Here is a 15550-nt window from a genome sequence, read left to right as displayed (position 1 = left end):
GCAATTAATGGAAGTTTTCTTGCAATCTTCCCACTTGTGAAAATAATAGAGTAAAACCACTTCCTGTTATAACCTACTACAGCATCAGGTTTTGCCTCTCAATTAACAGCAAACTCCTTTATAATATGTCACATACTCTCCATCATTTGATTTCTATTATGAATTCTTATTCCTTACAGTCACCCTGGTGCATTATTATTAATGCTAATAGTATCTCAGTCCCCACCTAGACTTCCAGGCGGCGTTGCGATCCATTTTTAGGCAGGCCCACTCTATACTACAGATCTTCTCTCCCGTTATTTCCCGAGAGGAAACTAAGAAAATCTAGATTCTTGAGACCGAAAAAAAAGGCTGCATGTTTTAGCTTCATATTCTAGGAGATTTCACGCAATTTGGCTTAAGTAAAGGTTGGGACAAATATTGCGATGGAGACTATATCGGTGGTCGATCAGAATGGATTACGATATGCTATTCTTCTATGACTTTTTTTTGTTGTGCCTCAACAAAGGTATGAAGCAGGCCCAGCATTTTGTGTCGTCTCATATAGACACAGGGTATTATGCACATGAAGCGCTCGCTTTTATCTTGGCTATGTCAGTGATGATATCAAATTTTGTGTTCTTGTTTCCTCTTTGCCATTCCTGCCGGCCCTCCTGGGGCTCCGCTAAAGCTCATAGCCTGAGTAGCGAGACCAAGACGGGATGAATTCCCAACATACTTGGGATTTTAGTCATGATATCGCCAGCACGCTCCTTGAATGTTTAATTCGTTGGTAGTGGCCGCCCGAAGTGGTTTCAATGGCGGCAGGGCTGGGCTGGGTATCGATGATAGTCGCAGTTTTAGTCCCGTACATGAATATCAGTGATGATAGGCTCTGTACTCGACAGTGAAATACTACTCTCAGGCAGCCGCAGCAGCTTCACCAGCGGCAGAAGGGAGCTGGGTCCCGTGAGAAGCAGTCAACTTGCTCCTCTCATCAACCTTGACGGACTCGCCTTTGGCCCTTCTAACCTTGAGCTTGCCGCCCCAGGGGCCGTCGCGTCCATCCAGGGTATTCATAGCGGCCAGGGCTTCTTCGGTGCTGCCAAGATCAACGAAGAGGTAGTAGTGGTCGCCAGGCTCGAATCGCTTAGACAAATGAGGTGAAATGACCTTGCTGATAGCTTCGCTGTTGAGAGTAAGAATATTGCTCAATTCGAAAGATCAGAAGAAGGACAGGGAGACATACACGTTGAATCCGTCGAAGAATTTGCGGATTTCAGCGTCCACTGATGGCTGGTTTACCGGTCTGGGCAGTCCTCCGACATACAGACGACGGCCCTGCTCACTGTAGCCCTTGAAGTGACTTGAAGCATCATTCCTCTGCCAGCGGTCGAAAGCAAATGGAGCTGCAGTCTTTTCGGTCCTTGGAGAACTCTCACCCCTAGGCAGCGAGCGGTCGTTGGACGACTTGGCAACTCCTGGCCTGATCTTAACGGGACGACCAAGGAGGTCCTTTCCGGCCAATTCAGTCATCGCGCGATCAGCTTGTTCCTTGGTCGCCAACTCGACGAAGCAGTAAGAGGGGTTACGGCCGGTGAAAGGGTCGATGGAGATATCAATGCGTTCGCTGTTCACACAGTCAGTTGAGAGTATATTCTATCAGAAGAGATCATCACACATTTGGTATTCATCTCTCGGGAAGAGGGTTTCCACATCCTCCGCCTTGGCCGAATATGGCATGTTACCGACATACAGACGCCTTCCCTCAGAGATGGACTGCGGGACATTCGTGGTAGATCTGCTGAATGGCGATCGCGAGCTGTTCGTCTGGTGGCTAGGAGATCTAGGGCTCTGAGCACCGGGGCTCTCCTCCGATTTCATACGCCAGTTGGGGGAGTTGAAAGCACGGCCTGACGTTCTGACCCCAGTCTGGAACGGCGATCTGGGAGCTATTAAGTAAATCGTTAGCGGCTGCAAAGCGCTGAATGTAATTGACTGAGTGCAAGTGATACGCACTCTGGGGAGGGATTCCGGTGCTCTCTGGGACAGCTGCCATTTTTGCCTCCATGTTCTTAGAATTGATAGTGAAGCACGCGACAAATAATGGACCTATTTGGTGCTTTGTTTGAACAAGGAAGAAAGATCGAAACCCAGTACGGTAGATCCTTTTTGTAGACCCCAGCCAGAGACCGGAATCAAGCAAAATGCGAACAAAAGAATGTGATCTGGAACTTCCGAATAATCGACCCCCCAGCTAGAAGATTTTCGATCTTTTGGCGGAATCCTGCCGTCATGGTTGGTTCACTGGCCGGCCTTCGTCTGCCGCTAACTAGCGAATCCCCCGCCCCATACCTATAAAGTCTCGCCAATTCTCAATTTTTTTCTTCATTTTTCTCCCCACACATGACTCTCAGTTTTCCGCATTGCATGGAATAGCTGCGAGCTATGGTGTTGGATACAGACCAAAGGAACCTTCAAGATGAAGCTCTTTCTCATCCGCCACGCTGAGACTGAGCATAATGTGAAGCAAGCATGGTACAGTCTCCGCGGATCTCGGTTGGCCGCAGCTGACGCGGGCTGTTTGTCTGCAGTGCTGGTGCAACAGACTCAGGTCTGACAAACCATGGAGTCATCCAGATTCAGCGGCTAGCTCAGTACTTCCGGGATCGACCAGTGCAGTTCACACGAGTTTTCTCTTCGGACTTACAGCGAGCAAGATTGACCGCGACGGGGCTCTGTCAGCAGCAGCTTGGGAATCGTTCACTGGCGCCAATGCAGACACCTCTCTTGCAGGAGCAACACTTTGGATCACTGGAAGGCACGAGATGGAAGCCGCGTGCTTCGACATCCCGGAATACTCCCAGTAAAGCGGAACCGGTAACGGGCCCGTCTTACATGGAAGAGGAATCGGAAGACTCCATGAGAGCGCGGGCTACTTCCTTCCTGCGTGACTATATCTTGCCATTGTTGTTGGGAAATTCTCCGGAGGAGGAAGTTGTCGCAGTCGTTGCTCACGGGATTATTCTTCGTGTGCTTTGGAAGTGCATTGCTGATCTATTCGATCCGGCTGATATCTTCATCAGCCCTGACGTCGACACTAGCGGGATTCCACCAGGCTCTCCGTTGACGCCGGTTTGGTCAAATACTGGCTTCATGGAGCTGGATATGCGACCAAAGCCCCTCATCACAGCTAGTGGCACCTTGTCACAACCAGCTCCGCCTATGGCTACGTTCTCTCGTTGGCAGATGGTTATTCTAAGTGTGAACAGCAGATCTCATCTTCTTGACCTGCGCCGCACCGGTGGTGGTATTGGCAGCGCTACCCACGACCAGCGACAGCGGACTCTGGACGGCTTTTTCCGTACCACTGACAGTCCTTGAGTTGGTTTATCGTAGCTGACCACTCTCACTGCTCCACATCTTGTTACAGGTAAGCCATATCCCAACTTCTTACTCTCCTTTCTCTTATTTGATTTCCTCGACGATACCCACTGCTATTCCAATGATGAAGCAAGATTTCACACAGACCTGTTCCTAGTTTATAAAACGTGCGGATAGTCAATCGTTCCAACTGCTGTCTGAGAGCAATTCCTTTTCCCCTTATCTGGCACTGCCATGTCACTTTGTCCAATCATTATATTGCGATGCTTTGATCAAAGCTGACGGAACAAGATTTTCTATAGGTACTCCAGAATGCGGCAGATGTTGCATATAACAGGGCTGTAACTGATACTATGGTAAGTAGGCGATTCAGGTTGTCTGCAGATACCTGATGCAAATGCTATGTAGCATGAATAGATATCACGTGTCAGCGTAGCTAGTTTTACCGCAGAAGAAATACGTATTATGCAATGCAATTCAATGTCAAACACCTTCGTTGTATATTATTCAGCAGTGTAAAGCCTAGACTGTAGTTACGTGCCAGACGCTAAAAACGAGGAGAGCTCATCTGTAACCACTTGATAGAAGTGATTGATTCCCCATGCGAGAAATGAAAACCGAACCCCAGGCAATGGTGGCTTTTGAAGTTAGAATATTTCCCCGACTCGCAGTATAGTATAATTAAGCTGTCCGTAATCTTCAAGTGTCCGTCCGATGTATCGTATGTGTAACATTCCTTTCTTAGTCGAAGTCATAAAACTAGATTCAAATGTTCGCCTCATAGCGCGCGAGATACTCGAAAGTGGGTATCTAGAAGGTCAAGAGCTTTAGCCTGGAAGATTGAAGCAGAAATATGCGCTGTATAGTGGGAGCTCAATTTAAAGCCGCAATTACAGTAAAAGATGAAGTAGAAATAAAAGGATAAAAGTTTGATTATTTCCTGAGATAATGATAGAGGTTGATGTAACAGAGCTTGAATTGGAGGATGAATCCTGAAAGACAAAGTGATAGGCATTATTATACCATGTGGGAAAGCGGATATTACACGCTGATTGTTCAGTTCATGTCTTGCGGAAAGTCTGGTCTGCAGTTCTGTGAATGAGCATGAACACTGGGGGACGTATTTGCGGAGCTTTCGGTCTCTCTTCACTTGAATTCACAATTTACAAGCGATGTGTACAACAGTACAGAGAACCTATGTCCAGCAAAAATTAATCACCATTCCTGACCATATGCAGCAGGTGGGCTCCTTGCTCGTATGAAAATACCGGCCGGGTCCTTGAACACCACAAGAGACGGCTGACAAGCTCATTTAGATAAATCCTCCGGGAATGACAAAAGGCTCGCTACCTCCGAGCTCAATTCCGGCTCCTGGGGCTGGCTCCTGAAGTCCCTCTCTGGATGTTGACTTGCGCTGGCTTTCCCAAAATTTCTGCCACGCCTCTGGAGACTCGTTCTTCAGCTTTGCCCCGAGCGCGTCGATGTAGCGGCATTTTATCGCCTTCGCTCTGTTGTCATACTCGTCGTATTTTTCGATATCCTGGTTTATGACGTCCCACAGTGAAACGAGAACTCGAGATAGTTCCCTCTTTTCATCGGCAAGCTCGACTTCTGTCTGAAGTAAAGGCCGCATGTTAAGAAAGGCGGAATAGACATAGGTATCATAAAGCTCGAAGAAAAGCGAAAGCAGCCTTTTCTCCAACGGATCAGGAGGATTCAAGTATCTTGTTGGCTGATGTCAGTACGCTCTTCAGGACAATATCGGCTGTACGTGGCAATGAAGCTAGGCAAGGGGATTTATTTTTAAGCTTACTTTTTCACGACATGAAGAACATGGCGAAAGGCCACATGAGTTTGAATGCTGCGATCTCTCATGTCTCTAGAAAGGGTACGGTCGACCTTTTTGGCGTTGTCGATATGTCCCTTGAGTTGCTTTTTCATTACCAGAAGGTATTCGGTCAGATGCAAAGCAATATTAGTTGCTCTGACAAGTATCAAATCGGTCAGGTGCTCTGTGGGATAGACCGGAATCGCAGGCGTCGGAAACAGAAGCATATTCATGTGAAGAACCATGTCTGTCATGGCGATGAAGTACTCCCTGGTGCTTTCCTTGAGGTCCGGATTGGCGAGTGATACTCTGATTTCGTCGACTATTCCTCGTGTCTCATCATTGTTCTCTACAGTCTCTGCTGCAGTGGTATCAATTGCCTCAGTGGACTGGGAACCCCAATGTCTGACTGCGAATGGGTATCCTTGCGCTTCGTTAGAAGCACGAGTGGCATCGTACATGGAGGACGATAGGGTTGCGATCCGAGCATCGATTTCACGGAAACGAATCACCTCTTCGACGACCTTTGAAATGGCTCTATTGTAGGCTTCTTCTTGTTCTTTTATATTCAGCAGCATTTCAATATCCCCGCGGTCGTACTGGCCACAAGACTCATCATAGTCAGGGAAGGGCTCAGAGTCTTCATCTTTGTCTGAATTCGAATAGCCACGGTCGCTGGCGCTTGAAGATTTATCGATCGCATCAAGCAAAGTATAGTTGAGCTCTTTGCCTTCATTCCCTTCATTCTCGTTCAGAACAACAGTGCGGTCAGATGCGTCATCTGGTTTGAGTGTATGCTCAGAAATGTCCTTTTCAGCTTCTTCCATTTTGCCTGAAAGAACACAGGATATTCTCAGCTTCAAAATAACACGATATGAGTATAGATGAGAAAAGACGCGTTATCAGGAGCACGAAAATTGACGGCTATTACCACTGCATGCACGGTTTCACGAAGAGATCGCGCATGTAAAGGAGCCCAGGGTGTTGGTCGTGATTATCAGTTCACGAGTGAAGAGGACAGTCATACGAAGAGTTAAGTAAGTGAATAAGTGAGAGTTCCTTCTTGAGATGTCTTGATGTGTTCTTGGGCACGAAGGTCCTAGAAGACTTTCACTTTGCTCGCATGTAATGTCGGGAGTCCGCTGCACATATAAGTAACTATGTCCATCTGGCCGTGAATCATGTTTTCTTATGAACCCAATTCCTACAGTATTGGGTATATTCCTCATTTCTTTCAAGAGAATTATAAGTCTAAGTTCCTATGACATTAAAGGATATAATTTGGTATTCCATCTACGCTGGCAGCAGAAGATATTGAAAGCAGGACAATCAACTACGACGAGCTGATAAAAGAAAGCCTTGGGTCTATACCTCCTAGAAGACTAGGAGCAAGTGAAAACTAACATTACTTCCCCTCCCTCTGTTCCAAGCCCTAGATTTGGCCGCTTCAGTCAGCGCTGCGGAATACTCCAAATTTGCCATATAAGACGAGGCCCCTCTTTACGGAAGAAGCCCCAGCGGAACAGCGTGACATCTCTAGAGGAAAGATTGAGACTTTTGAGTACTTGTTTCGAATCATGATGCTGGCCTCTAACAAGCTCGATAAAATCAGTCCTCGTAGAATAGATGAGCCTTCGATATTCACAGAACATAGCTGCTTGTTCTGTGACATAGATAGTTGAGAAACTTTGACGCATAACTAGCTACGAGCAACATGAAGATACTTTCAAAAAGCGTCCATCCACACGCACATCAAAGCATTGCCTCCTGTCTGAATTCAGTTCCGTGAAAAGCGTAGACCCATACAGATCTCTCCTTGAAAGATCTCCAGAGAAAACGACCAAAGCAGGAGGATGGAGACAAATATTCTTCAGCGGAAATGGCCTTAGATACAATAGGATGAGGAGACATGCCCAAATTGTCTGGAGTGTATCTACAACCTGTTTTAACCATTCAAGCATGCGGACTAGAGACATCGAGAATAGGCATTTTTCGTCCACGGTAAGGAGTCAGAGCTCATGCTAGTTCTCAAGAACTGGCATGGTCTGCTAAATCCAGCCGGAAAACATCGAGGAATGGTTTATAATCACGACCTATACGTTGCGCCTACACTGTACAAAGAGAAGAGATGGTGCTTAGACTTATTGCTAATTATCGATATCAAGTTCATTATAGAAGGTATGCTATAGGGGAGGTATTTACCGCACCCCAATCGTAGATGCGCTTACTGACACGTCTCCCGTCACTAAGAGTAGCGAGAGTCGCTGAGCGTACCATCACCGATTCGAATGCGGCCCGGTCCTCCCCCGACCTTGTCCGAAAGCAGACTGAAATGGATAAGAACAAAACGTCCAAATCCAAGTACCGCCTCAGGAACAGCAGGCCGGGGGGTCACGAGGACTTAGGCAGATGTTCGCACATTGACTAATTGGCACCTCATTGAAAGGAGTATGACAACTTAAGTTGTGCGGTCAGGATTAGACACATTTTTCTGACGGCCGTAAAAAAAGGCAAGCGAATTCCAGATCCATGTACATCTATCACTCGGCTTTTTTGGAGCGTTCTTCGCTTGGGGAGGAACGGGCTTCATCTTCATCTTCATCATCAGGCAATGGAACGTCCATAACGCGTTCGCCTGCCTTTTCCAGAGCACGGCGACACCAGGCTCTAACGCCTTTGAATACGGCCTATTGGACATCAGCGACAGTACAACCATAACCAGGAGCAGACTTACCCAGAGGAAGCTGCAAACACCGATAAGAATTACGGCCCAGCTGATGGAAGCGACTCGATTCCGTCCGGTCGACCTGCCACCACTGCTAACTAAGCCGAGACTGCGTAGTCCACCCCATTGCCAAGGAGACATTGCGAAGAACACTTTGATAAAGGACAGAAACCCTAGAGATGCTAAACCTTTGGCGAAGTGCTGGAACCAGGAAGACGTTCCTTCTGTCTGCAGTTCTCCAAGAAAATCTGGTTCTCCCACATCTGCAGGATAAATCCTCTCCAGCGGTTCAATGTAAAGATTAATAATGGGGTCAGCAATAAAACCTAACAAGAATACAGTGAACATCAATATAGCCAGTGTCAAGCCGATCTGAGTCGCATTACTACTGATCCAGCGAGCCCATGTTACGCGCTCCAGCCTATACTGGAACCCGCAAGTGGGACATTGCCAGTAAGTGCGTTTCCCATAAGCGGGATCCGCATGTCGCCACGAACGTAGACAGCCTTCATGGACGTATCTGGAGGAGCCCTTGCACCTGCAAGGTCGCAGCAATCGACCTAATTCAGGATCAGGTGACACGTACGTCACACGCGGTTTCGATTGGAGAAAACCAGGAAGATTTTCAGAAGAAGGTTGCAATGTGGGAGGCACGGAGTCCAAGCAAATGCGACACGTCCTAGGAAGATAGTAACTTTGAGGTTCGGGCTGCGAAGGATCGCTAGATCTGTCTGCTGTATCGGTAGTTTCAGGGCCACCCTCAGGGTTACCGTGCTGCGAAGTCGAAGATGCGCCTTCTGGCCATCCCCGTGCAAGCTCCTGCTCAGGCTCCTGCTTTGGTGCAGAGAAATCCATCTCCAATAATGAGAGCAAGACAATGAAGACGATAGCTATAGTCTCTCAGGAACTGCGCATGCTAGCACCATTAGCTGCATAGATAGCAGCCGAGACACGGCCTGCAGAAAACCCTGCATTCGTAGGAAACTCTGCGATTCTTGACGAAGAAAAGAAAAGGATCGAAGCCGCAGCACGATTCTTGTGTGGCGGTGGAGGAAAGCTCCACGATGACCATACCGGAAAGGGATGCTAGCCGCTCGTCTAACATCAGTGCCCAGGCGCGGCTTGGCATTGCTGGCTACCGCGTCAACGCCTTGTCGCCTGTTGCCGTACTTGTCACTGACGGACGGAGCTTCAGCTTCACCTCAACACCTCTCCCCTCGCTGATTACCCCCAGCTTTCCGATCGACACCGTGAGAATTATTTTGAAGGGCGTCGAACTCAAGTCATCCCCATGGCGGACCGCTACTCATTCTCCTTGACAACTTTCTCTCCCAGGTTAGAGCTCCCGCCCGCGCAGCTTTGAGGTCCTACATGCTAACTAAGAGCTTATAGCGGAAAGCTGGTGCAGATCGGTTAGTCGGCTATAATATATGTCCATAATTGGTGATTGGATATTTACTGATGAATACAGAATATGCTCTGAACGCTGTCAACCAGGGTGTAACTGCTCTGGGCATCAAAGGTATTGCTGGTCCCGTCCATTCCCTGTTAGATGGCAGCAGTAGTAGCTAATGATACTGTGCCCTTCCAGCCACAAACGGTGTCGTACTTGCTACAGAAAAGAAGTCATCCTCGCCACTGATTGACCCACCCTCTCTTTCTAAAGTCTCCTTGATCACACCTGACATTGGCGTGGTCTACTCGGGGATGGGCCCTGACTACCGTGTGCTTGTCGACAAAGCACGCAAGGTGTCCCACACTGGCTACAAGCGGATCTACAATGAATATCCTCCTACCCGAATACTGGTCCAGGATGTCGCTCGTGTTGTCCAGGAAGCTACGCAATCTGGTGGTGTCCGGCCCTACGGTGTCAGCTTACTCATTGCAGGCTGGGATGAGGGTATCGAGCCAGAGACGGGGGAAAAGCAAATAGAGGCGGAGGGTGAGGTTAAAAAGGTCTCGGGGAAGACGGGTGGAATCCTGAAAGGTGGACCTAGTCTGTACCAAGTTGACCCGAGTGGAAGCTACTTCCCGTGGAAGGCTACCGCTATTGGAAAGCATGCCACAAGTGCGAAGACTTTCCTGGAAAAGCGGTACACTGAGGGACTGGAGCTCGAAGATGCTATTCACATTGCTCTTCTCACCCTGAAGGAGACCATCGAGGGTGAAATGAATGGCGAGACCATCGAGATTGGTAAGGAACCAGCCCTCCATGAAAAGGAGTACAAGACTCACAAGCAAATAGGTATCGTCGGTCCTCCCGCTGATCATTTGCTGGGATACGAGGGTGTTGATGGGGCAAGAGGTCCCCGATTCAGGAAACTGAGCAAAGAGGAGATTGAAGATTATCTGACTAATCTATGATGGATACGTATCGGCATCGGTGTTCACTAGCCTTGTAATATGGTAGAGTCATGAAATCATGCGAGGCGCAATTAACGAAATGAAAGATGATCTTGCGTCCTACATAAATCTACTATATACGATGATGCTGAAGGTCACTTACGATCTCTGTATCGCCTGCCGCAGTCGGTTTCATGCATAGTTCTTGACAGAAGTGGTTTTAGTAAGACTGAGCGGATTTTTATGCGCGTATGTACAATGAATGCCTCTTGCCTCACCTTGATGTGGGCTCTCAACTATAATTGAAGAGCGAGGATCAGCGCTAGCAGTCAATACCTTAAACGTAGTAAGATAACCTAACGTGAATTTTCTTTGGAAGATAGGCATCGTGTTCTTCGTGACCTGGTACCGGTGTTCATTCTCAGCACCCATAAACACCCGCGGGGTTGAGAAGCGTCTTTAAATCCAGCCGTACTTGTTATGCCCCACTACCACTTGCAAGCTTCGCCAGCTCTCAGCAAGAAGCATACGCCCACAAAAAGGTTTTGATAATAACCATTTGATCACAATACTTCAATATTCATACATATTATACTACATGAATCTCTCTCGATTCAGCTGCGAGCATTTATGCAAGAGACCTCAGATATGGGTCCATCAACAGAAGCAGATTCAGACCATCAGCTAGCTCACAAGGAGTCCACAATGCGCAAGTCAAGAGCTTATCAGCTGGAGATGCTAGCGGAGGCCCTCCGTCAAAATACAATTGTCGCGGCAAGTAACGATACTCCTTTCATTCAAACGCATAGTAAACTAGCCAGCTAACCGTTCGTAACGAGGTGCGTAGATGGAGACGGGTAGTGGTAAGACACAGATGTATGCAAGATCACCGTCCTCATCCGGTTTCGACCCTAATCGACTTACGCTCTTGTACCTTCTAGCGCTATCCTTCGGATACAAGCAGAGCTCGAACGATGTCCTGAGGGCAAGGTAAGAGCTACACTAGAGTTTCTGCTCCGAAGCAGAAAATCACTAACAGGAGACCCAGATGGTCTGGTTTCTTGCTCCTACTGTGGCTCTAGCTACCCAGCAACATGCATTCATATCCGATCAATTGCCTGCATTTCAAACAACGCTACTTTCTGGAGCAGACGGTGTTGAACACTGGAGCACACAAGCGATCTGGGATTCGATCCTCTTGAATATACGCATCGTTGTTTCGACCCCTCAGGTTCTGTTAGATGCACGATCAAGAGGATTCGTCCAGTTTTCTCGTATAGCTCTCCTCATATTTGACGAGGGTACATCCCCACAGCTGAATAGTCGCCAGCATACCACTAACAGGAGTCAGCTCACCATTGTGCTTCTTCGCACCCAATGAACGATATCATGCAGAAGTTCTATCATCCGTTTAGGGAGTCTGGAGATGCCTGCGAGCTTCCTAATATAATGGCACTCACTGCGAGTCCAATCATGAAATCGTACGTCCGTTGTCTTTGAAGTGTGGAATACATTTTTACTGTTCAAGAGGTTGCTGAAAGCCAATATCTAGGGAGCTTCAAAAGAACTTAAATGCAGTAGTCAGAAGCCCGACTATCCACCGAGAAGAGTTATTACAATATGTTCATCAACCAGAACTGGTGACAGTCCCGTATCGAAAAGACCAGTTACTTTATTCGCAACTGCTCCAAAGTCTTGGGAAGCTAGTCGCCGAGGCTTTCGACAACATTGAAAACGACCCTGAAATACAAAGATTACGAAATGCAGACGACCCGAAAAGCATTGATAAGTTATCAGATCTACTACTTTCACGAAAAACACCTTGTCAGAAAGAACTAAATCGTTTCTTGCGCAGTTCTATTGCCATTCATGATGAGCTTGGCCCTTGGGCAGCTGATTTGTTCATAAGAGCATGCATCGAAAGATTCTATTCCGGTGTCCCTGATGGACCTGGAAGTCACATTCTGGTCGACTGGGAGAGTGATGAAAAGAGATATGTTGCGAATTTGTTGCCTCGAATAGACCTTACTGAGGCGAGGCAATGGTTGAGTGTCCCTGATATACTTTCAGAGAAAGCTAATCTTCTAGTTCAAACATTGGCCAGGGAATTCGCTCCCGGGTTTCGTGTCATCATATTCGCCAAAGAACGAAATCAAGTTGTGATGCTCACGCATCTCCTCTCCGTTCATCCTCTGATGGACAAGATTGTCCCTGGATATTTCGTAGGGAACAGCGGTTATGCTTCTCGCAAATCCAAACTTTCTGAATTCTTTCATATCCGAGACCAGAAGAATGCCATCGATGACCTCAGAACAGGCAAGAAGAACGCTCTTGTCGCTACCACGGTGCTCGAGGAAGGGATAGACATCTCTGCGTGCAACCTCGTTATTTGTTATGATAGCCCAAGCGACCTAAAAGGTTTCGTTCAGAGGCGAGGCCGAGCTCGGATGCGTGGCTCTAAATTCATAATGTTCCTGGAAAAAGATGATCGAAATGCACAAAAGAGATGGGCAATGATGGGAGAAGCAATGAAGAAGCTATATTCCGACAATAAGAATCGGATAGAGGAGATCCAAAACAGGGAGAGGATCGAGGAACAAGGCGATGAAGCATTCACTGTTCCTTCAACGGGGTATGCCAAACCATGCAGATATCCCATAGTATCCTCTTATATATGCTGATCTGGTTAGTGCACGCTTGGACTATGACAACGCGCGTCCATATCTTGAGCACTTTTGCTCTACCGTATCCTACTCGTACGCGGATAATCGACCTGAATTCATCATGAATAATTACTTTGGAGATGATGGCTTGGTAAAGGCGACGGTGGTCCTCCCCGGATTTCTTGATCCCAGTCTTCGAGAGATCAGCGGTAAAAGATTATGGATGACTGAAAAAAATGCCAAGCGAGAGGCAGCTTTTCAAGCCTATCTTCTACTTTACCAAGCCGGTCTCGTCAACGATAACCTGATGCCAAAACACTGTGAGAGACGGTCAGACACAGCCAGACCAGGTGACAGTCGACCAAGCACTGTCCAATGTCAATCATGTATAAATCCCTGGATAGATATTGGAAGACTATGGACAGCGCCGGTGTCTCCAGCTATATTCGAGACGGAAGTAAACTTCTCACCCATGGAGTTTGGAGTGCCCTCCCTATTGATACTTACGCCAATCCGCCTCCCCGTTGTGCCCCCTTTCAAGCTGTACTGGAATCAAGACATGACTCTGACCGTGACTTTGAAGTCGAGACATTCCAGTTTTCCATCAGAATTGATTGGGCACGCTGTCGATACTACATACCAACTGCTACACTCTGCTTTCCCTGCTCGTGTTGATGACAGTCGTACTGACTTCCCGGCTCTATTTGTGCCGAATCTCTCTGCACTGGCCCATTCAATCGGGCCATGGCTTACTTCTGTCAAGGGTATGTTAAGTGCCGAAGACATACGGATATCTGACCCGGATGACTTTAAGGGATTAGGGATTGCGAGAGACAATGGAAGATATGGGCGCCCTTTTATCATCGAGGAAGTGTTGTGGAAGGCCCCTACCATCTGTGGGGAGGATGGCCCCAAAGATGGACAAATCAGTGGCGATAGTGAAGAACAACCACAGATGCACATTCAAGGTACTGTCTTACCGAAACGCACTGATTTCCTTCATCCGGTTGCTAGCAACAAGGAGGCACCCATCCACCATACATCCAAACATTGTGCGCTAGCTCGAGCTTGCTCGGTTGATCGTCTACCTGTTGCATACGCGAGGGCTGCACTTTTTATACCGTCTATTATTCATGAGATTGAGGTCGCCCTTCTGGCCCAGAAATTGTCCTGTACATTACTGGCTTCTGTTGGGTTTGACGACTTATCTCTGGTAATGGCTGCGATCTGTGCATCGGCTGCAAGAGAACAAATAGACTATCAGCGTCTGGAGTTCCTAGGAGATAGTGTTCTGAAGTTCACTACTGCGGTTCAAATAACGGCCGCAAATCAGCTATGGCACGAAGGCCTTTTATCTTGTGAAAAGGATAAGCTCGTCTCCAATGCTCGCCTGTCAAGAGCGGCGCTCAATACAGGGCTAAATGAATACATTATCACCAGTCCATTTACCGGTAACAAATGGCGTCCAAGTTACATCACTGATCTTATCAAACCAGTCATGGAAACTGATGTCCCAAGAGAAAGGGAGCTATCCACAAAAGTACTTGCAGACGTCGTTGAAGGACTCATTGGAGCAGCATTTATTGACGGTGGTGTGGGAAAAGCTATCCGATGTCTTCGCCTGTTTCTTCCAGATTTCGAATGGTGGCCCTTGGATGACAGAATAAACCAGCTGTACGATGCTGTTCCTGAAGAGTCTAGGGCTTTCTCTCATCTATCGCAAGTCGAACGAGTCATCGGGCATACCTTCACGAAAAGGGCACTTCTAGTCGAGGCACTGACGCATCCCTGTAGCCGAGATGACTATATGTCCTACCAAAGACTGGAATTCTTGGGCGACTCCGTGTTGGATCATATCGTTACGCGAATGCTTTTTAGTTCCGGAGAGATACCTCATGCGGAAATGCATGTCATGCGCACAGCATTAGTCAACGCAGACTTCCTAGCATTTCTCTGCTTGGACACCTCGCTAGACGAAACTCGCTGGGAGATAACCAACCCAGATATGCCTGGCGAATCCATGAAGGAGATAATCCGGAAAACATACCTGTGGCAATTCATGAGGCATTCAACTTCACCAGAGATAAAAGCAGCTCAACAGACCACATCAGCAAGGTTTATGGAACACCGCCAAGAGATCTACGACGCACTGTACAGTTCAGAAACCTATCCTTGGGCTCTCTTGTCACGGCTAGAGGCAGATAAATTCTTTTCCGATCTAATCGAGAGTCTTCTTGGAGCTATATTTGTTGATTCTCACGGATCCATGGACGCATGCCACCACTTTCTCGAGAAGATAGGTCTTTTGCAATACATGCAACGGATCTTGAGCGTGAAAATAGATCTCCTTCACCCGAAGGAACGAGTGGGCCATGCCGCACAATCATCACGGGTATCTTACAATACCAGGAAGGAGAATATACCAGATCATGAAAATGAGATGGGATACAAATGGCTATGTAGTGTGAGTGTGGGGGATGAGGTCATAGTCGAACTGACCGACGGAGTGAATCCCATCGAAGTTGAAACGAGAGCTGCAGCTACAGTTGTTGATATCCTCAGAAATAGACGCGATGCGGCCGTCGAGACCACACAATGAATGTTGAATCTACGGGCAGAGTTACCTTA

At 47.6% G+C, this 15550-nt stretch overlaps 6 protein-coding genes across 6 annotated transcripts; 3 read left to right on the top strand and 3 right to left on the bottom strand.

Annotated features, from left to right (window-relative positions):
* Positions 1 to 802: 802 nt before the first annotated feature.
* C8Q69DRAFT_162008 (hypothetical protein) lies at positions 803 to 2301 on the bottom strand. The gene is made up of 4 exons (XM_028625676.1): positions 1999 to 2301; positions 1661 to 1931; positions 1229 to 1609; positions 803 to 1168 (listed from the first exon to the last, which is right to left on the bottom strand). The coding sequence occupies exons 1-4, from the start codon at positions 2048 to 2050 to the stop codon at positions 901 to 903; spliced, it is 972 nt and encodes a 323-aa protein (XP_028487820.1). The 5' UTR covers positions 2051 to 2301; the 3' UTR covers positions 803 to 900.
* Position 2302: 1 nt separating this feature from the next.
* On the top strand, positions 2303 to 3830 carry C8Q69DRAFT_162036 (phosphoglycerate mutase family protein). The gene is made up of 4 exons (XM_028625677.1): positions 2303 to 2517; positions 2574 to 3412; positions 3521 to 3665; positions 3728 to 3830. The coding sequence occupies exons 1-2, from the start codon at positions 2462 to 2464 to the stop codon at positions 3361 to 3363; spliced, it is 846 nt and encodes a 281-aa protein (XP_028487819.1). The 5' UTR covers positions 2303 to 2461; the 3' UTR covers positions 3364 to 3412; positions 3521 to 3665; positions 3728 to 3830.
* Positions 3831 to 4302: 472 nt separating this feature from the next.
* Positions 4303 to 5793, bottom strand: C8Q69DRAFT_457989 (hypothetical protein). The gene is made up of 3 exons (XM_028629953.1): positions 5177 to 5793; positions 4680 to 5087; positions 4303 to 4619 (listed from the first exon to the last, which is right to left on the bottom strand). The coding sequence occupies exons 1-3, from the start codon at positions 5767 to 5769 to the stop codon at positions 4559 to 4561; spliced, it is 1062 nt and encodes a 353-aa protein (XP_028487818.1). The 5' UTR covers positions 5770 to 5793; the 3' UTR covers positions 4303 to 4558.
* A 1528-nt stretch (positions 5794 to 7321) lies between these two features.
* Positions 7322 to 8948, bottom strand: C8Q69DRAFT_457987 (RING finger domain protein). Its single transcript, XM_028629952.1, has 2 exons — positions 7926 to 8948; positions 7322 to 7878 (listed from the first exon to the last, which is right to left on the bottom strand). Exons 1-2 carry the CDS (start codon positions 8769 to 8771, stop codon positions 7732 to 7734), a joined length of 993 nt encoding a protein of 330 aa, XP_028487817.1. The 5' UTR covers positions 8772 to 8948; the 3' UTR covers positions 7322 to 7731.
* A 115-nt stretch (positions 8949 to 9063) lies between these two features.
* Positions 9064 to 10571, top strand: C8Q69DRAFT_457983 (putative proteasome component Pre8). The gene is made up of 5 exons (XM_028629951.1): positions 9064 to 9251; positions 9309 to 9328; positions 9388 to 9438; positions 9508 to 10110; positions 10162 to 10571. Exons 1-5 carry the CDS (start codon positions 9208 to 9210, stop codon positions 10278 to 10280), a joined length of 837 nt encoding a protein of 278 aa, XP_028487816.1. The 5' UTR covers positions 9064 to 9207; the 3' UTR covers positions 10281 to 10571.
* A 535-nt stretch (positions 10572 to 11106) lies between these two features.
* On the top strand, positions 11107 to 15521 carry C8Q69DRAFT_504814 (hypothetical protein; the record flags this gene model as incomplete). Its single annotated transcript, XM_028632637.1, has 6 exons — positions 11107 to 11135; positions 11201 to 11249; positions 11308 to 11560; positions 11611 to 11740; positions 11812 to 12891; positions 12950 to 15521. The coding sequence occupies 6 exons, from the start codon at positions 11107 to 11109 to the stop codon at positions 15519 to 15521; spliced, it is 4113 nt and encodes a 1370-aa protein (XP_028487815.1).
* Positions 15522 to 15550: the final 29 nt, after the last annotated feature.

This window comes from Paecilomyces variotii (assembly GCF_004022145.1).
Source record: "Paecilomyces variotii strain CBS 101075 chromosome Unknown C8Q69scaffold_2, whole genome shotgun sequence".
Classification (NCBI taxonomy): Eukaryota; Fungi; Ascomycota; class Eurotiomycetes; order Eurotiales; family Thermoascaceae; genus Paecilomyces; species Paecilomyces variotii.
Note: the sequence above shows the minus strand (reverse complement) of the source record. Positions and strands in the feature narration are given on the sequence as shown.